The sequence below is a fragment of the Suricata suricatta genome, chromosome 11 (genome assembly GCF_006229205.1).
Source record: "Suricata suricatta isolate VVHF042 chromosome 11, meerkat_22Aug2017_6uvM2_HiC, whole genome shotgun sequence".
NCBI lineage: Eukaryota > Metazoa > Chordata > Mammalia > Carnivora > Herpestidae > Suricata > Suricata suricatta.
In genome coordinates this window covers 72,827,422-72,852,013 of record NC_043710.1, presented here as the reverse complement: position 1 = coordinate 72,852,013, position 24,592 = coordinate 72,827,422, and the positions used below count along the sequence as shown (strand labels likewise).

Here is a 24,592-nt window from a genome sequence, read left to right as displayed (position 1 = left end):
GTGGGCCCCTTGGCACCAGGCAGTGACCAGGGGACCTCACATGAGATGCCTCCTTTTGCCCTTCTCTACTAGTATGACATCCCTGCCCTGGGCTCACCAGGAAATGGATCATATTCCTTTTGGAAGCCATTGCCCAGAAGCAGAAGAGAGGGCTTGCTCTTCCCTGTTGGCATCAACCAAGCCTTTACGTGCTTTGGGATGGGATTTCAGGGGTTCTAGAACCAGAGTTTATGTTGAGGAGACAATGGATTCAATTTGGCAGCGCCAGCCTGAATGAGCCATCCATCATGTTACACACTGCTGGGTACTGGCCATTCAGACCTAAGCACATACTAGGCGCTGACCTGCTCCTTCTGGCAGGGAGATGGGAAGTCAGTCCTGTGACACGAACACAAGACAGGCTGGGACCTGTGCTAAAGGAGCCTGGCGGGCTCTGGCAGAGGAGGCACCTTGTGTGAGCACACACCTGAGAAAAGTGGGGGGAGTCTAAGCTGAAAACCAGGGGAGAACAGCCCAGAGGGGTGTGGTCTGTAGTCTGGTGAACTAGAATTGGGTAGTAAGGAGTCTTGAGTGATGGGGATGGAAAAGGAAGTTGAGAACAGATTATTGAGGACTTTCAGAGCCAAGGGACACAGCCAGATGTATGGTCTAGAAAGATCACTCCGGCAGACTGAAGAGAAGAAAAGGCAGTCTCTCCTGAGTTTTTATAATTGCTAATAACAGTTACAAGACAACAATATGTGTGGTTGTTTATTGAGCACCTGCTTTGTGCCAGTTACTGCAATAGCAGCTCTCCACTTACCTTCACATAACCCTGCAAACGGGTGCTGTTGGCTATTGGCCCCCATTATATAGATAAAGAAACTGAGGCTCAGACAGGTAGAGGAACTTCTCTAAAATATTCATTCCATTAGGCACTTACGGAAAGCCCACAGTTCCAAGCATTGTGCTGAACCCTGGGGACTCAACAATGAAAAAGATGAATCTGCCCCCCTCCCGAACCCGCCCCCCATGCCACACCATGTTCATAGTGGACAGCTGATCGAGGAGGATGAGTCTTAATCACAAGGAATTACAACGGGCTGGGATAAGTGTGTTGAGAGAGAGGAACAGGGAGCTATGGGAACACAGACCTGGGCCCCCTAACCTAGAGTAGAGAGATCAGGGAAGGCTTCCTGGAAGAAGTGATGTTTAAAATCTACAGAATGAAGAGGAACCGGCCCCTAAGTGTCTCTGAAGGAGGAGCCGGGATCCTGGGAGCATCCTCAGTGCCCCCTGCACACAGGGCTTGCAGAATCATAGCTACCAAAGTTCTGAACATGTGGTCCAGGGACCAGCAGCAGCATTACCTAGAAACCTGTTAGAAATGCAAACTCTGGGGCACCTGGGTGGCTCAGTTGGTTAAGCGTCCAGTTTCAGCTCAGGTCATGATCTCGCAGTTCGTGGGTTCGAGCCCCACGTCGGGCTCTGTGCTGGCAGCTAGCTCAGAGCCTGGAGCCTGTTTCAGATTCTGTGTCTCCCTCTCTCTCTGACCCTCCCCTGCTTGCGCTGTCTCTCTCTGTCTCTCAAAAATAAATAAAAAGCATTAAAAAAAATTTTTTAATTAAAAAATAATGCAAACTCTGAGGCCTTACCCCAAACCTGCTGAATGAGGAATAGGATGGGAGCCTAGCAATTGTATTTTACTTTTTAAATGTTTATTTATTTATTTTTGAGAGAGCGTGAGAGCAGAGGAGCATCAGAGAGGGAAACAGAGAGCCCCATGCAAGGCTTGAACTCACCAACCAACCATGAGCTCATGACCTGATGCTTAACTGACTGCTCCACCCAGGTGTCCATTGTAGCTGGATTTTAACAAGCCCTCCAGTGATTCTGATCCATCTAAATGTTGAGAACCACTACATTATAGCTTTGGAGAAAGGGGAGGGGCAAATGGAATTACTTAACTTTCCTCCCTAACCGCCAAAGCATCACTAGAAATAATAAAATTTTCAGGATGCCAGGAAAAACTCATTTCTCACTGGAAGGGCTGGCACAGGTGCCTCCCACATCCCTCTTCCACCTGCAGCCCTTCATTGCTTTGGCCTGAGGCTTTGTTAAGTGCTCTTTGAAGGGTTATGAGCTTCAGCTGCTAACCCCTTAGTGTGGATTCACTCAGTGGTTACCAATTTTGGTGGCACATGGGAATAACATGTGAACTTTTATTTATTTTTTAAGTTTATTTCTTTATTTTGAGAGAGAGAGAGAGCACGGAGAAGGAGCAGAGAAAGAGGGAGAGAGAGAATCCCAAGCAGGCTCTGCACTGTCATTGCATAGCCCAATGTGGGGTTCAAACTCATGAACCAAACCGTGAGATCAGGACCTGAGCCAAAATCAAGAATTAGATGCTTAACCCACTGAGCCACCTATGCTTCCCCACACAGGGACTTTTAAAGATCACAGAGACTTTGGTCCCTTCTTCCTCTCCCCCCAAAGGTTCTGAATACCCCTATGCAAAGGGGCAGGATTCTTCAAAGCTTCCCCAGATGATCTAATGTTCAATCAAGGATGTCCGGATTCAATCAGGCTTCTCAGCTATGGTGAATGAGTAGATTAAGTCAAGTGGCCTGGGAGGCTGGCTGAAAGGTCCTCTCCATGGGGGCTCTGAGAACAACAGTAGTGGAGCTGGTCAGGCAATAAATTAACTAATAATAGCCTTCCACGCAGAGCGAATGACCTGACTTGGTGCTCTATGAATGTTAGTCCCCTTGGCTTCCAGTCCTTAGAAGGAGACTGAATTGAATCCCCATGGCCTGGAATCAGGGCTTTGTCTGGTGAGAAATCAGGGAAGGGAGCTTCCTCTGTGCCATTTGGAAATGTTGCTGGCTCTCAGGTTCTCACAGCCATAATGATTTCTGTTTTTTGGGTTTTTTTGTTTTAATTGGATCATTGACGCCAAGCCTTGATGGTCCCTAATTACAAATGAGGAAATGCAGGGGGCAGAGAGAGAATGAGCTTTGCAGAGTCACCCAGCCAGGGTGCGGTGCCACCCAAACAGCTCCTCTGCCTTTTGGTTACACACAGTGTGAGTGGGGTGGCCTTCCCAGGGCTTCCTGGGCCCGCATCCTGCCCTCCCCTGCCGCCCCCTGCTCTGGTAGGCAGGTGTGCCTTCTCAGCATCTGAGGAAGCCTGCAGAGTTCCCACTCTGTGGTCAGAGAAGGAGCCAGAAGGGATACCAGGATTCCCCAGCGAGCGTGGCAGTCCAGAAGACACGAGTGTGATTCAGGTAGGAGAGGAGGTTGGTCAGCGGTGCCCAGGAGGAGAGGGCCATTTGCTGAGAATGAAGAGGAATTTGGAGGTCTAAAGAGATTGGAGGGAGCTGGTCATAATAATCGTGAAAAAGGGAGTAAATTCACAAGAAAAAGCGTTGTGAGGTTGGCAGTATGGAAGGTCCTCTTGAATTTCATGATCATGAATGTGTGCTGGAAACCATGTGCTGTGTTGTTCTGGAGGGTGTCTGTTGAGGGACATTGTCCCGCAGGGGTGACTTCTCAGGTTTGAGCAGAGGGCAAGGGGAGAGCTGTGGACCCAGACTAGAGTTTTACCCCACTCTAGGCAGATAGGATGAAAACACCGAGGCCAGTGGAGTTGAAAGAACTGGCGAGAGTACTTGGAACATGACAGGCCATGGACTAGGGCTGGCTAGGGAGGGAAGTGAGGATTATAGATGGTGAAAAGTGGAAGGAGTTGAAAGGGTAGGACCCACAAGGCCAGTGGGAACAGTTGAAGAGTAAACAGGAATGAGAGAAGGCTGTGGTCAGAGCAGGCTGCTCTACTGAAGGCCACGGGAGAATGTTCTGGTAGACAAGGGTGCTAGACGAGTTGTCCAGGGGGATGATGGAGGTACTTACAACGATGCCATGCCCCACAGGACAGTTGCCAGTGTGTTTGAAGAATGAAGAAGAGGGGCGCCTGGATGGCTCAGTTGGTTAAACGTTTGACTTGCAGCTCAGATCATGATCTCACTGCTGTGGGATCAGGCGCCGAGTCAGATTCTGTGCTGAGTGTGGAGCCTGCTTAGGATATTCTTTCTCTCTCTCTCTCTCTCTCAAAAGAAGAAGAAGAAAGACTGGGGGATTTCTCATGCTGTTAGGAGGGGGGTAGAATAACTTCATGAGAACAGGATTTTAGCTTGCAAGGCAGTGGAGAAGTGATTGTCTAAACCAGTGCTGTCTAAAAGAAATATAATGCAAGCCATATACATAATTTTAAATTTGCTAGTGGCCACTTCAAAAAGATAAAAAGAAACAGGTGTAATTTAACATTTTTATATCCAGTATATTCAAGGTATTATCTCAACATGTAGTCAATGTAAAAAAATTTACTAATGAGATATTTTGCATTCTGTTTCACATACTAAATGCTGTCTTCAAAATCTGGGGTGTATGTACACTTAGGGCACATCTCAATTTGGACTGGCCAATTCCAAGTGCCCAATAGCTACATGGGTGGCTAGCAGCTCCCCATACCGACAAGCCCAGATCAGGACTGTTGCCTCTGGTGACATGGGCATCACAAGTCTCTACCAGCACTGAGCCATGTGCAATTTGGGGAAACATAAAAGACGTGTAAAAACCCACCTCTGTACTCAGTGTTTTATTACAGGCAGCTGTGGGGCTTTGAAAGTGCCTTGGGTAACAGGGGCACCTGAGTGGCTCAGTTGGTTGAGGGTCCAACTTCAGCTCAGGTTATGATATCGGAGTTCATGAGTTCGAGCCCCACATTGAGCTCAGTGCTTTCAGCCTGTCAGTGCAGAGCCCACTTCAGAGCTTCTGTCCCCCTCTCTCGGCCCCTCCCCCACTACGCTCTCCCCAAAATAAATAAATATTAAAAGGCAAGAAGAGAAAGTGCCCGGGTGTCTGAGTGGCTCAATCAGTTAAGCCTCTGTCTTTGGCTTAGGTCGTGATCTCGTGGTTTGTGGGTTCGAGCCCCACGTCAGGCTCTGTGCTGAGAGCTCAGAGCCTGGAGCCTGTCTTCAGATTCTGTGTCTCCCTCTCTCTCTGACCCTTCCCTGCTCATTCTGTCTCTCTCTCTCTAAAATAAATAAAAACATTTAAAAAAAATTTTTTTTAAAAGAAGAAAGGAAAGTGCCTTGAGTTCCGGCCTCAGCTCTGATTTTCTAGTTGGTGAGAGCTTGCGCCTCTGTGCCTCCGTGTTCTCATCCGTAAAGTAATGATCAAGTAAGCAAGTGAAGCATAGTTTTTTAAAAATACTTTATGTATTTATTTTGAGGAGCGCGTGTGGGGGGGAGGGGCAGAGAGAGGGAGAAAATCCCAGCCAGGTTCCACGCTGTCAGCACAGAGCCCAACATGGTGGGGCGGGGAGGCTTGATCTCAGGAACCTTGAGATCATGACTTGAGCTGAAACCAAGAGTGGACGCTCTAACCCATGAAGCATATTCACCCAAGTCTCCTGCCTGCCTTCCAGGTGGAGATAGTGCATGGGAATTACTATAATTTTCAAATGTGAAAAATCTGTGGCTCAGGCTGGCATGCAATTTATTTTAGGATCACACCATTTTTATTTTTTAAGTAATTCACGAACTTGCTAAAATAGTCCAACTGTCCAAAACAGTATAGAGTGAAGTGTAAGGCTTTCTTCCACCCCAGACACCCAGTCCGTCCCCAAGGACAAGCACATCACTAGTTTTTAGAGCATCCTTCCAGAGATTTTCTATGCTGTTATATGGATAAGTCTGTGTGCATGCGTGCGTGTGTGCGTGTGTGTGTGTATACATATTGTTACTCAAATGGAAATATTCTCTATATACTGTTCTCCCTTATGCTTTTTCATTATTTCTGAGATAACTGAATATCAGTGCATATAGATGTATCTCATTCTTTAAATGTCTCTGTAGCACTGGAATATGAACATTGATAATTTTGTTTAGCCAGTTGTGACATAGTAAGAAATACACATTTGGTTGCCTCTCCCTGGTTCCTGACACAGAGCCCCTAATATCTTAATCATTTATTAGGTGATAGGAGCACCTCCTGCTATAAAATTTGTCTTACTCCTTGGTTCCTGACACAAAAGCTAACTGAGACCTTGGAATCCCCGTAGTGATAAGTCTGTCTTTATTTTGCCGATGAGGTGACTTTGGGAAGATGATGGCTAGTTAGTAGAGGAGCTAATCATGGGATGAGAGAGGTAGGACTTTCAGCCCTAACCTCCTTCCACCACAACCTCTGGACATAGGAGAGAGGCTAGGGATTGAGTCAGTCACCAATGGCCAATGATTTCATCAGTTCTTCCTAAGTAAGGGAACTTTCCCCAAAATGCTCTCTGAAGAAGCTGGAGAGCTTCTGGATTGGTGAGCCCATCAAGGTGCTGGGAGGGTGGCACAACCCAGAGAGAGCATGGAGGTTCCACACCCCTTCCCACATACCTGCCTGTTCGTCTCTTCCATGTCACTCTTTCTGAGTTACATCCTTTATAAAAAAAAAAAAAAAAAAAAAAAAAAACAGGTAATAAAGTGCTTTCCTGAATTCTGTGAGCCATTTTACAAAATTATTGAACCTGAGGAGGGGGTGATGGAAACCTCTGATTTATAGCCAGTTGGTCAGAAGTACAGGAGTCCCTGGGGCACCTGGGGGCTCAGTTGATTAAACATCCAACTCTTGATTTCGGCTCAGATCATAATCTCGAGTTTCATGAGGTCGAGGCCCACATCAGGCCTTGCGCTTACAGTGTGGAGTTTGCTTGGGATTTTCTATCTCCCTCTCTCTGTGCTCTCTCCCCTCCCCCCTCTTAAAATAAATAAACATCTTTAAAAAAGGAAGTATGGGAGGCCTGGACTTGTGGTCGGTGTCTGAAGTAAGGGTGGTCTCATAAGACAGCCCTTACCTGTGGGGTGAGTGCTAACTCTGGGTAGTTGGTGTTGGAGGTGTTATGAGTAGTGTAAGAGCCCGTTTACCTTTCCTGGTCTCTTACCAATGAGCACACAGGATGCCTCCAATCTTTTGCTACTGTGGTCGACTACACTGTGCTTCAGTAATAAAACATACATTTTTGTGCCCTTAGTAGTTGTATGATCAGTTCATAAAAGTGGAATTTCTGGGTCAAGAGGTATGTGCTAATACTTTTTTACAGATTTTACCATATTGCCCTTCAAGAAGGTTACACCCATTTACAACCCCCACAGTAATGTTGGAGTGTAACCTCATCTTGCCTCTGACAACCTAACCTTATCAGACTGCTTCGTACTTCCCAGCCAACAGTGGCCAAGTCAGTCAACTTTCCCAGCCAGGGTTTTGCTGGGCTGTGATAATTGCATACAACAGTTGCAATGGTAGCTATTGCTATTTTGGAGTGATTTTTTTTTTTTTTTTGGTTGGGTACAACTACAGGAATTTGATGAAGGGGAACACCCTGAAAGTCTCCACCTAAACCTACCTCTGTCCATACTGTTTGGACTTGGCTGACAATCCAGTGACTTCTCTAGGTCATTAGACAGCACAATGATCAGGGACAAGCTGAGCTTTGGTCCCTGAGTAATCAGGCACTGAGAGGGGAAATTATTACCCAAGCTAACAGGAGGGATAGATACCTGTAAACTGGGCACACATGTCCATCTGCAACACCATTCATGGCATCTAAACCCAAAAGCCAATGTTTAGAGTTGCTGTGCTGGCCTCCTGCCATAGAATGGTCTCCAAAATTCTAGGCTCACTCGTTTCAAGAATGACAGAAGTTAGGACCGCCTTGGTGGCTCTGTTGGTTGTGTCAAACTTCAGCTCAGGTCATGATCTTGTGGTTCATGGGTTCGAGTCCCACATCGGGCTTTGTGCTGACGGCTCAGAGCCTAGAGCCTGCTTCAGATTCTGTGTGTCCTTCTCTCTCTGCCTCTCCCCTGCTCACTCTCTGTCTTTCTCTGAAAAATAAATAAACGTTAAAAGAAGAAGAGGAAGACTGACAGATGTTAGGCAGTGACGTGAATAATATTTTAGTCACAGCTGAAAACTGCTGTTTCTCTCCTGAGCTGTTTGACTCTCAGCAGACTTGGGCTGGGAAAGGTGATCTCACCATCATCTCCCTCAACTCAACACAGATCCTCCTGTTCTTGATCTCTCCAAAGGGGCAGCAGTTTGATAGGCAGGGCATACATGTCTTTATTCATTCATTCCAAAATATTATGAGTGCCCACAAAGTTCCAGGCACTGTGCTGGGCTCTGGGGCTTCTGAAATGACCAGAAACAAACTTCAGGCAGACCTGCTGTGCACATGTGCACTTCCTGCCGCTCTCGCTCCCCCCAGTGCAGACCAGAGCCAGTGCCTGGGGCTGTTCCCGGCTGTTTGGGCTCAGTCATGGGTTGCCCTGAAGGTGTGTAGGACAGGTGCATGGGGTGGACTCCAGGCAGTGTGAGCAATGTGTGTAAATGTTAAATCTGCTGCCAGATTGCCCTCTGGGAAGCCCAGTGCAGATCATGCTGTGCCTCTATTGAAACACTATCTGAGGGGCACCTGGATGGCTCAGTCAGTTAAGTGTCCAATTTTGGCTCAGGGCGTGGTCTCATGGTTCGTGGGTTTGAGTCCTGCATAGGGCTCTGTGCTGACAGCTCAGAGCCTGGAGTCTGCTTCGGATTCTGTGTCTCCCTCTCTCTGCTCCACCCATACATGCTATCGCTAGCTCTCGCTCTCAAGAATTAAACATTAAAGAAAGAAGAAGAAGAAGAAATACCATCTGAGGTCCTCCTTGCCTGAGGGCTAACTCCCTCAGATAATCTCCAGCTTGCTACAGATTCCTCAGGCTACCGTCACCTGCACTTCTTACTCCATAGCGCCGGAGGATCCTTCCTGCCTCCCTGGGTGTGTTCACTCTTCTCCCAGCGGATGGCACTGCCTCCCTTTCCCACAGTTTTCAGATTTTATTCTTCAAGGCTCTGTTTATTTTCCCTTTTTTTAAGTTTATCTATTTGAGAGAGAGAGAGAGAGAGAGAGAGAGACTCAAGCAGGCTCTGTGCTATCGGTGTGGAGCCCAAGGTGGGGCTCGAACCCATGAACCTGAGCTGAAATCATGACCTGAGCTGAAATCTAGAGTTGGACGCTTAACCACCTGTGCCACCCAGGTGCTCCACAACTTCGTTTTCATGAGTGTCTGTCTGCTCCCTTCCGCAGCTCCTGCACACTTCCTGGTTCATTACCACGACAGTGAAAAGCACATGGATTTCACTCTCTGCCAGCCACTTACTGTGACATTGCACAAATTCCTTAACCTCAGCGAACTTACATTTGCTACTCTGTCAAATGGGGATGATAATAAAATATCATCACCAGGCCAGGACCCACTCGCCAGTGCCCTGCTGTGGAGAATGCGACGGCGGGTAGGGGTGGCATTCAATGACTGTGGGGCTACAGTGGGAGTGCTGACCTTGGAGACACATTAGGAAGCCAGAGCATTAAGGGAAGAGTGGCTTTCATCCTCCCTCACCTCTGCACCCACCCCTCGGGTGCCTGAGGAATCAGCTCTTGTGTATCTTGGAGTTTTCTCTTTGCTCTTGAACGTTTCTGTGAGTCTTGGGGTGCCCGATGGTCTTGGTTTGCTTCTAGCACCAAAACTCCCCAGTCCTGAGAAAACTCCTGGGCACACTGGGAGGGTCCGTCATCCCAAGGCTAGGGACACAGACTGAGCCGAGGAGAGCAAGTGCGGGGGCCTGAGTGCTGTACCCTGCTGGGCCTCACACGTGTCCCGTCACCCCAGCCTCACAGCCTTTGTGTGGAGGCTTTCCATTCCTCGTTCCACAGCAGAGGAAGCTGAGGCTCTCGGAGGTGGAAGGATTTCTCCCCGGGGAGGATGCCCCCGGTTGAACCCCCATGGATCTACTCACACCATGTGCCTCCACCACACCTCACTGCCTCCTGGAATAACACTCCTGTCCTGTGCTTCATCGCCCCGCTGTCCGGCTCCAGCAGCGTCCCCGACGACGTAGGCTTTCTGACTTCCAGTTTACTGCTCACAGGCTTGCTTAGTGTGGGTGACCGCGACGCTTGCTGGTTCTCAGCTGCGCAGGAGAGTCTCACTAGCGGCACAAGTTGGCTTTCCAGATAAGATGAGTTGTCGCCTCCATGGCTCCTGAAACCCAGAGTCAGCGCCAGCCATCTGTTGTCTATTAGGTGGTATCCCTTGTTCACCAAAATTGTGGTCTGAATAGGACTGGCCTTTCCTGCGATTTCAGGAAATCGATCCATCTGAAATCATCAGGTTTTTAAAGCAGCAAAATACAACTTCTGTAATTTATTTGTCAGAAAAGGAGTAAGAGAGGAACTATTCTTAGTAGTATATTCCAGCCCATTCCTGGTAGCTGATTTCTGCTGGTCCTTTCCTTCTGATTAGTTTCTTTTTTTTTAATGTTTATCTATTTTGAGAGAGAGTGTGCACAGTGGAGGGGCAGAGAGAAAGAGAGAGAGAGAGAGAGAGAGAGAGAGAGAGAGAGACAGAGAGAGAGAGAGAGAGAGACAGAGAGAGAGAGAGAGAAAGAATCCCAAACAGGGTCTGTGCTGTCAGCGCAGGGCCGGACACAGGGCTCAATCTCACTAACTGTGAGATCATGACCTGAGCTGAAACCAAGAGTCAGAGGCGCACCTCTCACTGATTAGTTCTAAGTGGGTGTCCCCTGCACCAGGATGTCAGCCTTTCACGGAGCCCCTTGGTTCAGGTTCCAGCGACTTCTGCCTTGTTAAAATCTTTAATCCTCCTTCCTTAAAGGAGTCACAGAATTAAATTCCCATCTGCATCTGGGAAATGGGTAGAATTTAATTCTTCTCTGTGTTTCACATAGCAAGTGAAGATATAAAGCAAGGTCAGCTTTTAAACTTTCTTTAAACTTTGCCCCCCAGATTGCTTGGTCTAATCAGGAGAAGCTTAAAAAGGTTTTTAAAAATACCTTTTATGTTTTTACTCAATAAATAGCTGAAATTCAAAAATTATATAAATGTATCATTTGGAAAATAAAATTCCATGGCCACCCAGTCTCTAAGGGCAATCCCTGTTGACAGTTATTACTGCAACATTTTTATATATTTAATAGGTACATATTTATACAAACATAAAAAGATCATACTAGGCTGCTTTATAAACCTATTTTTTAACTGAGTAACATGTTGTAGATACTCTTCCTTGACCATATAAAACTTATCCTTGTTAATGGCTGCCTGGCCTCTGTTTTACAAGTGAAATCTGATTTATTGAATGAATGTCCTTGAACAGAGAATTTGAGCCAGGTCTGACTATTGGTCTAGCGACTGTCTCTAGACTTGTTCTGAATGATCTTAGCATGAGGTGCAGAGGTGGTCACTCATTAATTCAACTTTTTAAACAGATGACAAGCAGTTTGCCTTTAAATTCTTAGAACTGTTAATTTTCTATCCTAATTATAGATAGATAGGAAGAGAAACTCTTCACTCCAAAAGTTTAGTTAAATGCCTGGTTGGTTTGATTAGGAGGAGGTTTTAATTTTAAAATTGTTACAATTTTTTAAAGTTTATTTTTTTAGTAATCTCTCACCTAATGAGGGGCTCAAACTCACAACCCCGAGATCAAGCGTTACATGCTTTCCTGACTGAGCCAGCCAGATACCCCAAAAGGAGGTTTTTATGGTCAAAGGAAAATGCAGAAGCCAACATAGACTAGTTGGTCAGTTTCCAGCTGTATCAGCATCTCAGAAAGTTGGGCTTGTTGGTTTTGTGTGTTTGCTTTAAGTTTTCCTGTTTCTTGGGCCAGAGTACCTAAAGGGCTCAAAATGAAGGTCCCTAAGGGTATTGAAAGGGCTGGTAGTATCCCAGGAAACTGATCTATCAGTAATGTTGACCAGTATGTTTAACATGCATGCATGTGAAATACACGTATGTTGTGATGCTGATTTGTCACTAGTTCTAAATATGGTTCTCCAAATCTTATGGTAATCACTCTTCCAACTGCTCATATTTGGAGTCAGGGAAATCTGAATACATAGATAAATAATAGATGATCATCACAAAGTGAAATAGGGAAAAGAGTATTTTGTATGTTTGCTTTTTTTAAAAATTAAAAAAAATTTTTTTGATGTTGATTTTTGAGAGACAGAGAGAGAGAGAGAGAGGGTGGGAGGGAGGGGGGAGGGAAAGAGAGTGAGGGAGACACCGAATCTGAAACAGGCTCCAGGCTTTGAGCTGTCAGCACAGAGCCTGATGTTGGGGCTTGAACTCCTGGACAGTGAGATCGTGAGCTGAGCCAAAGTCAGACACTTAACCAACTGACCCACCCAGGTGCCCCTGTATGTTTGCTTTTTTATTTTTTAATTTTTTAATGTTTTTTATTTATTTTTGAGAGACAGAGAGAGACAGTGTGAGCAGAGAGAGAGGGAGGTACAGAATCTGAAGCAGGCTCCAGGCTCTGAGCTAGCTGTCAGCACAGAGCCTGACGAAGGGCTGGAACCCACGAACCGTGAGATCATGACCTGAGCTGAAGCCAGACGCTTAACCGACTGAGCCACCTAGGTGCTTTATTAATGGAAGTACAGTTGACATACACTGTTACACTAGTTTCACATACACAACATAGAGAGATTTCACAGGTCTCTGTGCTATGCTGTGCTCACCACAAATGTAGTTACCATCTGTCACCATACAACACTGCTGCACCGACTACATTCCCTGTGCTGTGCCTTTCATCCCTGTGACTTATTCCATAACTACAAGCCTGTACCTTCTTCTGCCCTTCACCCACTTTACTTATCTCCTTACCCCCACCCGTCTGGAAACTATCAATTTCTCTCAGTATTTATGGGCTTGTTTCTGCTTATTGTTTGGCCATTTGTTTTGTGGTTCAAATTTTATATATAGATGAAATCATTTGGTATTTGAATTTCTCTGTCTGATTTATTTCATTTAGCATCATACCCTCTAGGTCCATCCGTATTGTCCCAAATGGCAAGATCTCATTTTTTTTAATGACTACTACACCACTCTGTGTGTGTGTGTGTGTGTGTGTGTGTGTGTGTGTGTTTCAAACATTTTTGACTGTTGTGTTTTTGTTCTTGTCTCTATGGATATTTTTTTTTCTTCATCAAGGTTTTTCACCTCCCTGATTAGGTTTACCCCTAGGTATTTTAGTCTTTATAAATGGAATGTTTTCTTAACTTCTATTTGTGCTACTTTATCATAGTGTGTAGAAATGTAACATATTTCTATATATTCTCTATTCAGCAATTATGTAATTCCTTTAATATTTCTAATGTTTTGATGGTGTCTTTAGGGGAAAACACAGGGCTTTGAATAAGATAAACTGCACCTAAATCCCATCCTTTCCATTTCCTAGCTCCATGGGCATGTTGCTGACTCAGGTAAAAAGTTAGGGAAGGGGCGCCTGGGTGGCTCAGTCGGTTGAGCGTCCGACTTTGGCTCAGGTCATGATCTCACGGTTCGTGGATTCGAGCCCTGCGTTGGGCTCTGTGCTGACAGCTAGCTCAGAGCCTGGAGCCTGCTTTGGATTCTGTGTCTCCCTCTCTCTCTGACCCTCCCCTGCTTGTGCTCTCTCTCTCTGTTTCTCAAACATTAAAAAAATTAAAATAAAAAAAAGGGAAGGATTGGTAAGCACGTAAGTATGTAGTATAGTAACTGGCATGTGAAGTCTTGCCCAAATTTTCTTTCCTACTTGTGTGTTACCTTTTAGACATGCTAATTTTTCAAACTGCTTTAGCAGCAGCGTTTCTATCAGGAAAGCTCACCCTTCGTGTTGCTATACATATTTTGCCATTCACTTATCCACTCAACAAAGATTTACCGGCCAATCCCTTGGTGTCAAGCATTGTGTCGGGGGAACCAAAGATGAAGGAAATACAGAACTCCTGCCCTCTGAGGGCTGACCTGGAACTTGACCTCTGTTTTCTTCCTGAGAGAGAGAGGGAGCAAATGTGGCAAAATGTTAATAATTAATGAATTAAGGAGATTATTATTACAGATTAATTGTGCTTGCCTTTCAACTTTTCTGTGAATTTAACATGTTTTAAAACCCAGAGATGGGGAGAAAATGTATTTCTGTTAGGTGGCCGTTGTAACCCTTAAAAACCATTATTTCCTCCCAGTGTTTCAGATTATGTCGTGTCACCTAGCCAAGACCTTTAGGAGACGAACACAACTGGAAAGTGCAGGGGATGGGAGACAGCAGTGAGAAAGACCTGGAAAAGTTAACAGGTGTGGTTAACTGTAGCCACAGAGCTGGGGCCTCGGGGCACCTGGACACCCCAAAGATTGAGGGGGCCAAACAGGAAGTGGAGGGTGGAAACCAAGGGATGGGCTCCACGCTGAAGTTCTGCCCTGTTCGTTACCCAGTGTCCAGCCGGCTCTGGCTGGTCCCCTCGGGGAGGGTGTGGGGGCATGTGTCCCATTCTGTGCTCTCCACTGCCAACCACTGATGACTGATTTGAGCACAGAGATTAGTATGTGAGCTTTGGAGCCAGCGCGGCTGTGACTCTCAGCCTTGCAGAATGAACTTGGACAGGATAGTTAGTCCTATCGACAATGAGGTTTTGCTCCATTCTCAATAGAACTGCAGTAGGTTGTGTGTGAGACATTAATGAGACAATTTGTGCAGAGAAGTTGCACAGGGCCTGCGCATGGCACCACTTACGACATGTATGACGGCATATATATTTGACCTCAGTCAAGGGCACTATGACCCACTTGCCCAGAAGCCTCTGCTTGATGCCTCTTTGCCTCACCCACCCCCACATCTAGTTTGTCAGCATGTTTCTCCTCCCTGCTTCTGAATACATATCCTAAATTGGACCACCAGTCACACCCTGTGAGATGACACCTCCATCTCCCTTTTTTTTTTTCCATTTTTTAAATGTTTATTTGTTTTGAGAGAGCATGCGAGCGACTGAGCAGGGAAGGAGCAGAGAAAGGAGGCAGACACAGAATCCAAAACAGGCTCCAGGCTCTGAGCTTTCAGCACAGAGCCTGACATGGGGCTCAAACCCACAGACCGCAAGATCATGACCTGAGCTGGAGTCGGACACTTGAGTGAGTCGCCCAGGTACCCCTACACCTCCATCTCTTATCTGTCCCCTGCAGCAGCCACCAGCTTGCTATTTCTGCATCTGGACTTATCCCCTCTACCCCCCCCCCCAGAATGTTCTCTACAGCAGACATTCTCAAGCTTGATGGAGAATGTTCCCCTCCCACCTGAGTCCTCCTGTGGTTCCCATCAGCCGTGAGTGAACCGCAGTCTGGACACTCCCATCATGGCCTGTGTCCTGCCAGCTCTCCAGCCTCACCTCTGTCTCTCCCCTCTGCATCCTGGCATGGTGGCCTGCATTTTGTCCCTCAGACACACTAACATTTACCAACCCCTCACAGTTTTTTCACATGCTCCCTCTGCCTGATGTGTGCTTCCTTCAAGTCTCCACACACTGCCTGCCTGTCCTTCAGGTCTCTGTTCAAAGGTCATCTCCTCAAGTCCTTTTGCACTGCTGGTGAGAATGCAAACTGGTGCAGCCACTCTGGAAACCAGTATGGAGGTTCCACAAAAAAATTAAAAATACAACTACCCTATGACCCAGCAATTGCACTACTAGGGTGCTAAGGATACAAGGGTGCTGATTGAAAGGGGCACATACATCCCAATGTTTATAGCAGCTCTATCGACAGACAATAGTCAAAGTATGGAAAGAGCCCAAATGTCCACTGATGAATGGATAAAGAAGATGTGGTATATATAAATGCATTGGAATATTACTCAGCAATCAAAAAGAATGAAATTTTGCTATATGCAAAAAGTGGATGGAACTAGAGTTTATTATGCTAACTGAAATTAGAGAAAAACAAACATCGTATGGCTTCACTCATATGAGCAATTTAATATTCAAAACAGATGAACATAAGGGAAGGAAAGCAAAAAGAATATTAACACGTAAGAGACTCTTAAATACAGAGAACAAGCTGAGGGTTGCTGAAGAGATTGTGGGTGGGGGAATGGGCTAAATGGGCAAAAGGCATTAAAGAGGACACTCATTGGGAAGAACATTGGGTGTTATATGTAAGGGATGAATCACTGGAATCTACTCCTGAAATCATTATTGCTCTGTATGCTAACTAACTTGGATGTACGTTTAAGAAGAGAATTAATAATAATAATAAAAAGGTCATCTCCTCTGCGAGGTCTTCCCTGACCATTGTCTCTAGTGCCACTTTTACCCTACCCCACCAGGTCACTACTACTCTGTTTTATTGTTTTTAAAGCACTTGTCATTACCTAGAATGATTTCATTTGCTTGTTTCATCCTTGTGTGCCTCCATTTTATTTTATTTTTTTTAATGTTTTATTTATTTTTGATAGAGAGACAGAGCATGAGAGGGGGAGGGGCAGAGAGAGAAGGGAACACAGAACTGGAAGCAGGCTCCAGGCTCTGTGCTAGTGTCAGCACAGAGTCTGATGCGGGGCTCGAACCCATGAACTTGAGATCTGATCTGAGCCGAAGTTGAAGGCTTAACCAACTGAGCCACCCAGGCGCCCCGTGTGCCTCCCTTTTAGAATGGAGGCTTACAGTTCATCCAATAAGCAGCCCCCTTGGGTCTTGTTCATGGTCTTAGATCATAACAAAATACCGCAGACCGAGCGTCTTAAGCAAAAGGTATTTATTTTCTCATAGTTCCAGAGAATGGAAAGTCCTAGATCTGGTTCTAAGCACAGTTCAGTTTCTGGTGACAGCTCTCTTTCTGCATCTCGCTGCAACCTCACAGAGCATTTTCTCTCATTTCCCCCGTGAAATCCTGTAGAGAGGTAATGAGAGAGAGAGCTCTTTGGTGTCTCTTCTTATGAAGACAGTAATCTTATTGGATGAGAGCCCTGCCCTATGACCTCATTTAACCTTGATTACGTCCTCAGTAGCTGCATCTTCAACTACAGTCACACTGGAGCTTCAGGCTCCAACATAAGACTTTCGTGATGGCGGGGTACAATTATTCAGTCCAGGGGCGCCTGGGTGGCTCAGTTGGTTAAGCGTCCGGCTTCGGCTCAGGTCAGATCTCACGGTTCGTGGGTTCGAGCCCCACATCGGGCTCTGTGCTGACAGCTAGCTCAGAGCCTGGAGCCTGTTTCAGATTCTGTGTCTCCCTCTCTCTCTGACCCTCCCCTGCTCACGCTGTCTCTCTCTGTCTCTCAAAAATAAATAAAAAGCCTTAAAATAAAAAAATTATTCAGTCCATAATGTTCACTACTGTGGTGCCAGCACCAGAACGTAGAAGACAGCCTGGCATGTGATAGGCACTCAATAAATATTTGTTACATAAATTAACGAATCATGAAAGTCGGCTTCCCTGTAAGTTCATACAGACGTTGCCCCACATCTGGCACTCCATCCTGCAGGTCAGGGCGTGTCACTGTACATCCCCCAGTCCGCCATCAATGCCACGGTGGAGGAAGACATCTTGCTCTCGGTTGAGTACTCCTGTCATGGCATCCCCACCATCGAATGGAAGTATACCTCCAACTGGAGGTCACAGAAGATTGTGGAGTGGAAGCCGGGCACCCAGGCCAACATCTCCGAGAGCCACAAGGACAGGCTCTGCACTTTCGACAACGGCTCCATCCAGCTCTTCAGCGTGGGTGTGAGGGATTCTGGCTACTACATCATCACGGTGACAGAGCCTTTGGGGAGCAGCCAGTTTGGCACCATCGTGCTGCATGTGTCGGGTAAGACTGTCCCGGGGGGCCTGGCACCTCTCTGAACTGCCAGCGTGGTGGGGAGCGACTTCATGATACTAAAAGAGACATTATCTTCCCCGTAGAGATCCTCTATGAAGACCTCCACTTTGTTGCTGTCTTCCTTGCTTTTCTCGCTGCTGTGGCCGCACTGTTAATCAGCCTCATGTGGGTTTGTAATAAGTGTGCATATAAATTCCAGAGGAAGAGAAGACACAAACTCAAAGGTAATTCTCTGGGCCCCGTGATAATCTAGTGGTGCTTTCACGGCTGGAGGTGGTATGTGTTATCCACCCGGTGGCTGACTGGCAACTGACCAGCTTGTCTTTTGCTTTGCAGAGAGCACGACTGAGGAGATTGAGCTGCAAGATGTGGAGTGTTAGCCAAGGCTGCGCCCAGTTACATTCCTACCTCAAGAGGAAAATAGGATTTTCCACGAAAGAGGCGAACACAGCCAGTCCACCGTCAGAGCCTCCTGCCCCCCTGCCGTAGTCACACATTCCCGATGGACGTTAACAAAGTTGACTGCGTGGACTTGAGGACTCTGGATTGGACAAAGTCCATTCTAGTGCTTGCAAGAAGTTCAAGGAGAAGCGTGCTTGAGGCTCTGGGCCAGGGCCTTGCTTGGCTGCAGCGTCACGGCCTTGTGGACCCGTGCCAGTGGCCTCGTGCTGGCCCAGCGGCTCGCTTGCTCCACTCGGCTGCAGCCCTGGGGGTGGCCTCTGGAGGAGTCCCCATGTCCGAGGCCAGAGTGTCTCCAGACCGAGCGTGCAGCCTCCAGACCGAGGCATTGGACAGGCTCTCCATGTTCCTCTCTGCTCTGCTGGTCCCTCCAGCCTCTGCTGTGGGAGCTCCTGTGAGAAAACCCGAGGCTTTTAGATGATCTGCCTGCCACGCAGGGTAGACACGGAGAGGCTGTTGCTGGGCTCTGGTGAGGTGCTCGGAGCAGGTCCCGGGGCCTGGTTAGGGCGAGGGGCTCACTTGTTCCCGAGGGACCAGTGTCGGAAGCAAGGACTAGGGAGAAAAATTACCCATCTCTTCATCTCTTAGCCCAACATTAATTGGACTTTCCCTCCTCTGGCCCCTACTTAGGCCAGTGTGAGGAACACAGATGTTCATCTCCGCTGTGGGCAGCTGCTGGCCTCCAATTGGCTTCCTGACAAGCCGGGTTGTGGTCCCTGTGAAAGCGAGCCTGCATGGTGAGCAATGCTCCTCCATCACCAACACTTCGTCTCAAGTCAGGCCCTTGCTCTCTCCCAAGCGGGCTCAGGAGCACTTGGCGCTCACCTACCTCACAGTATGGGGGGCATCAGGTGAAGCCTATGGTATCACAGGGCTCACTGAGCAATTTCGGAAAAGCAGAAGGATTCTTTGAGAATCTGGAAAGCAAAGCACTCAACTGAGTGCTGCAAATTGATACATGCTCTGGCGTCCCAGGCTCCGGGGGGACCTGGGGACTGGAGCACAACTGGCCTGGGCTCTTAGGCTCTCAGCTTATTAGACACCATGTTTACTTGAAAGTTTCTCCACCCCGACTTCCATTTGGCAAGCTCACAAGTAGGCATGAATTTATTTTCCATTATCCTTTCTCTCTCCAACCCTCTTAGCTACAGACCAAATGCACCATCCCTGTTATGGCGGAGACTGAAGTTGGGTGCTGTGTCCCAAGCCTCCACCTGCAAATTCACCCATGCAAACGTGAAGGAGAGGGAGAGCATTCCCTTCTCTTCTCCTCTTTTAAAAAAAAGTTTGTTTTATTGATAGAGAGGAAGATAGAAGATTCAAAATGGGCTCTGTGCTGACAGCAGAAAGCCTAACTTGGGGTATGAACTCACAAACCGTGCGATCATGACCTGAGTCAAATGCCATGCTTAACTGACTGAGCCACCCAGGTGGCCCTCCCTTCTCTTTAAGTTCCCAGTCTCCCAAGTCTTTTCTACTTCCTATGTGGCAATAAGTTGCCTGGAGAAGTTAGGCCTTTCTCTAAAAAATCCGGGGTTCCAAGAAGGGATCTTTGAGAGTAGTCAGACAGCAGCTGTGGTCTTAGAGAAAGACTCTAAAGGCACTACTTGATTCGAAAGGCAAGAGAGCAGTTGGTCTACAATTGATTTGGAGCTTGAGCACCTGCACAGAGAAGGTTCTCACCCCCAGGCCGCCTCCTGTGCACGCACCTGTAAACATGCACACCTGTGCCCTTTCCCCAGGCACCAGAGGGACCAGTCCCCCACGTGTCCGCAGACACGTCCCCACTATCATGAAGAAGCAGTACCAGAATTAAAAGGGGGTCAAGGATAAAATGATTAGTTCTTTCTTGTCTTTTCCACAGAAAGCCCATCAGCAGGAAACCCGTTTGGATTGGGGCGGCTGCTGGAGTGTGTTTGGTCTTTTATACTACCTACTTTCCAGAACTGTACTTCTCAGCTTGTCAGAGGCCAGAGGTGGTAATCTCCAGAATAAAAGGAGAAATAGAAGTGAGCGGCGTCCACGGGCACACCCAAATTCACACTAAACTGCCCCCCGCCCCAAAGCTCATGAGAAGTTCTTCCCCCTGGCTTTCCATGTCTTTATTTTGCACTTTGCAAGCTCCCTCCATCCTGAACATTCTCATGGAAAGTATTTGATTCCAGAGCCTGAAGTGTTGTCTATTTTTCAAAAAAGAAAATATGAAATTCTAGACGTTGGCCATTAGAAATGTTATGCTTTAAGCTATGTTTTAAACTGTGAAAAAAATTGTTTTAAAGAACAAAATAAAGCCTGAAAATGAAGTTCCAGCCTTTTGTGTGTGAGCCCAGGCCTGCCAAGCACTCAGAGGCCCTGGGTGAGGTTTCTGTCATCTGTGGGCATTAGCAAAACCCTCAGCCGCCGTGGGTCAGGCACATTTTGTAAACAAAAGAACTCTATACACATTTTTTAGCAATTCTGAAAAAGACCTGCACATCATTCTGCCCTATGTCTTCCCAGAAGACTAATTTGAAGTTTTTGCTTCTAGAATATTAATCATAATTCAACAAAGTCCTTTCTGCTTCCAGAAAGGGCTCAAATAAAGCTTTCACCATTGTACCACCTCTTTCAACAGTGCATAATAAGATGCTTCACGGGACATTGCATGCTCTGTCAACAGAACATCCTCTTAGATTGCGATCTAAGAAAATCCAAAAGGTATATACTGTACCTTCTCATTTCATGGTGTCCTGGGTACAGAAGGAGGGTGGAGGTCCACGTGGGAGGCACGCAGCACGCCACGCCCTCCTGGGGTAGAAATCACCCGAAGGTGAGGAACCGGGCAGATAGCCAGGCTGAGACCTGCCCTGAGCAGGAGCCTGCTGTCAAACCGTGGGGTCAGGGAACCCTCCCTCTGCCGTCGGTTTCACATCCCAGAGTGGGTTTCTTCAGCAGCTACAGGGAAGCATCGGGCACCTCTGGTTTAGGGATGCAGAGCCAGCCCTATGGCCCCTGTAGGCGCGTCTATCCACAACGTAACTTCTCCTGGGCTGGCACCTTTCCAGTCCCTGCGTGGTGATGCTCAGGACACTACTTCCACTGCCTTTTAGAAATCACGTGAGCCTTTGGGCTTGGTTTCATTGCAATGGTGAGAAATCCTTCTTTCAAATTGATGTGATACTTGAGTCTGTATATAAAGTAAAAAGTAAAATTTCCCTCAAGTCCTGCTCCCCAGGGGGAAGAGTAGCAGTTACACTGGGGGTGTATCTTTCTAGCCTGGGGCATCTATGAACCTGTCTCTATCTCTCTACATAACACATATCCCAATAGTCAATCTGCTTTCTTTTTAGGCAAATGGCTATTATATATGTTATCCTACAACTGGCTTGTTTTTCCTTAAAGTTTCTTAGGCATTATTTTGTGTCTCTACCTATTTCTAAACTTCATTCTTATTGCCTGCACAGTGCAAACCCCAGCATGGATATATTACAATTGTTCACTCAAAAGGTACTTTTTATTTCAGGGGCGCCTGGGTGGCTCAGTCGGTTGAGCGACCGGCTTCAGCTCAGGTCATGATCTCACGGTCGTGGGTTCGAGCCCCACATCGGGCTCTGTGCTGACAGCTAGCTCAGAGCCTGGAGCCTGCTTCAGATTCTGTGTCTCCCTCTCTCTCTGACCCTCCCCTGCTCGCATTGTCTCTCTCTGTCCCTCAAAAATAAATAAAAGACATAAAAATTTTTAAAAAAAGGTACTTTTTATTTCAAATGATATGTACAAAAATAAATATCTTGGGTTGTCTTTTTTTACAGCAGACTTGTTCCTTCAACTAAAGTGGCCTCCTCTTGTTAAACTAATGCATTCAGCTCTGTTCCCTAGGAATCCTTTCCTCTTTCAGGACTTCAGAGTCAATATTTCACACTATTGGTGGGTTTTATTGTAAAGCTTATTAGAGACTGTCTGAAGGAGGGAGAAAGAGCATTGTTCATGTAAAAGACATTGCAAAGTTTTAGCTTTAGATGTGACCTTATAAAGTGGAAATACAGGTAGGTTACAATCCTTTGATGCAACTGACCAGTGTTTGTTCCGGCAGTTCTGACCCTAAAAATGCTAAAGAAGTATTTTTCCTTCAGGTACCTCATGGTTTGAAAGAATTTTTTCTTACCAAACAAAATGAGTTTACTAAATAATTATTTAATTTCCTGTTTTTGTTAATCAGAAATACAAAAGTGTCCATTAGAATTCCTCGTCAAAATGAAATCATCAGTATCACTGTGACTTGATGGTGTTCCAGCAAAGAAATCTGATGGTGAAGTTCTGTGGGGTAAACGTATGATTGCCTGTAGACTATTTCAATACCCATCACAGATCACAGTTCTCTGTTACTGCCTTTTGGGTCGTAAGGAGCTTGGACTGAGAGTATTTGTAAAGTGAGTCAAAAGAAAAGCCATGAATTGATTTAGATAAAAGACTTTATACCACTGGCTTCATCTCAATTATTGGGATGTTTTGCAGATTATATGTCACTCTTTTGGGGGCGGGGTTAATCTTTTCTTAAATCACATAAATAAATACAGCCAAGACTCTACTAAGAGAAATGTACATTTTTAACCTCAGAAGGAACTGGGGTCTGTTTTAACTGAAGTATGATCAACACACAGTTATGGTAGTTTCAGATATATATATATATACATATATATATAACACTGGTTCAACAATTCTATACATTACTCAGTGCTCACCATGTAATGTTATTACAGTATTAACTGTATTCCCCCTGCAGTACTTTTAAACTCTGTAATTTATTTCATAATCTGAAGTTTGTACCTTTTAATCTCCTTTATCAATTTTACCCATTGCCCCACCTCCCTCCCTCTGGCAACCGCCAGTTTGTTCCCTGTATTTGAGACTGTTTCTGTTTCTTCTTTTGTGTTTAAATTCCATGAGTGAACTCCTATGGTATTTATCTTTCTCTGACTTATTTGACTTAGATGGACCCAGAGGGTAGTATGCTATGTTGTAACAAATGGCAAGACCTCATCCTTGTTTATGGCTCTGTGTGTGTGTGTGTGTGTGTGTGTGTGTGTGTGTTGTGTGTGTGTGTGTATATACACTTGGGTGGCCTCTTTACCTCAGCTATGCGTTCCTGATGATGGTGATGTTGAGTGTCTTTTCATGTGTCTGTGGTCCAGATGTATGTCTTCTTTGGAAAAATGGCTATTAAGTTCCTGTTACTTTTTTTTTTTTTGGTGTGGAGCTTTTTCTTTATATATTTTGGATATTAACCCCTTATTAGATATATCATTTGCAATAATCTTCAACAGGTTGCATTTTTGTTTTGATAGTTCTCCTTTGCTATGCAGAAGCGTTTTATTTTGATGAAGCCTCAGTAGTTTTTTTCTGCATTTGTTTCCCTTGCCTGAGGACACATATCCTTAAATATTTGCTAAGGCCAACATCCAAGAGATTACTACCTATGTTTTCGTTTAGGAGTTTTATGGTCCTCATATTTATGTCTTTAATCCATTTGAGTTAACTTTGTGTGTGGTGAAAGAAAGCAGTCCAGTTTCATTCTTCTGCCTGTAGCTGCCTAGTTTTCCCAATGCCAGTCGCTGAAGAGACTTTTTCCTACTGCGTATTCCTGGCACCTCTATCATAGATCAACTGACCACGTAACTGGGTTTATTTCCAGGCTCTCTATCCTGTTCCACATATCCTACTTCTTTATCTCAAACTTCACTCTCATCAATCATTTCAAGCCAAATATAGTCTGTTCTACAACAAATGTTTCCCAATCAGTAAAGAGGAAAAATAAAGTATCATATGGATGCTTTTCTGGTTTCTATTCAAGGGGAGCCAGAGTATTGGGAGCAGAAAAACACCTTCGTCCTTTGATGAGCTCAATTTCTAAAGAGGTAAAAATGAGCACCAGTATTTTGGGCTTCTTTACCGTAATTTAGTCCGTTTCCTCTTTTGCATATTTAGACTGGTCTCAATTTTCCAATTTTACAGACACACACCCCCCCCTTGAGAATCCTTGGGGGCACAGCGGCTAAGCTGCCATTTCCCCCCTGCCTTTCCCTCCTTTTCCCTCTAAGTAGTGGGTAATGGCTATTCGCTACCCAGTGAGGAAGACCGTGGCAGCTCTCGGTCTCTCCACTGAGGAAGCTTAAGAGAGCAGGTGCTTACACTGCGCGTGGGCTCTCTGCTCCGCTCCGGGTGCTCCCGGCTTGCGGGCTCAGCGCCAGATAATCCGAGACGACAAAGCGTTCCATTTTTCTATTTGTTAGGCATGTTATGTCCATTATAATAAGAGGAGGGCTTTTATTCTGAATTTCTTTAAAATTTAATTTTTCTAATAATTCATTTTTATTTGCCAAAGTATCAATTTGCAGTGGATGGAAATTAAAACAAACAAAACCCAAAACTAGTCCT

The 24,592-nt window shown here is 46.0% G+C and overlaps 1 protein-coding gene across 1 annotated transcript in view; it reads left to right on the top strand.

The window, feature by feature from the left end:
• The window catches only part of VSTM5 (V-set and transmembrane domain containing 5), a 29,703-nt gene extending 9,219 nt beyond the window's left edge, over nt 1-20,484 (top strand). The window contains exons 3-6 of the mRNA XM_029957347.1: nt 17,389-17,710; nt 17,806-17,946; nt 18,059-18,918; nt 20,046-20,484. Coding sequence (XP_029813207.1) covers nt 17,389-17,710; nt 17,806-17,946; nt 18,059-18,102 — 507 coding nt within the window. The 3' untranslated portion in view covers nt 18,103-18,918; nt 20,046-20,484. The remainder of the gene's footprint in view (nt 1-17,388; nt 17,711-17,805; nt 17,947-18,058; nt 18,919-20,045) is intronic.
• Nucleotides 20,485-24,592: the final 4,108 nt, after the last annotated feature.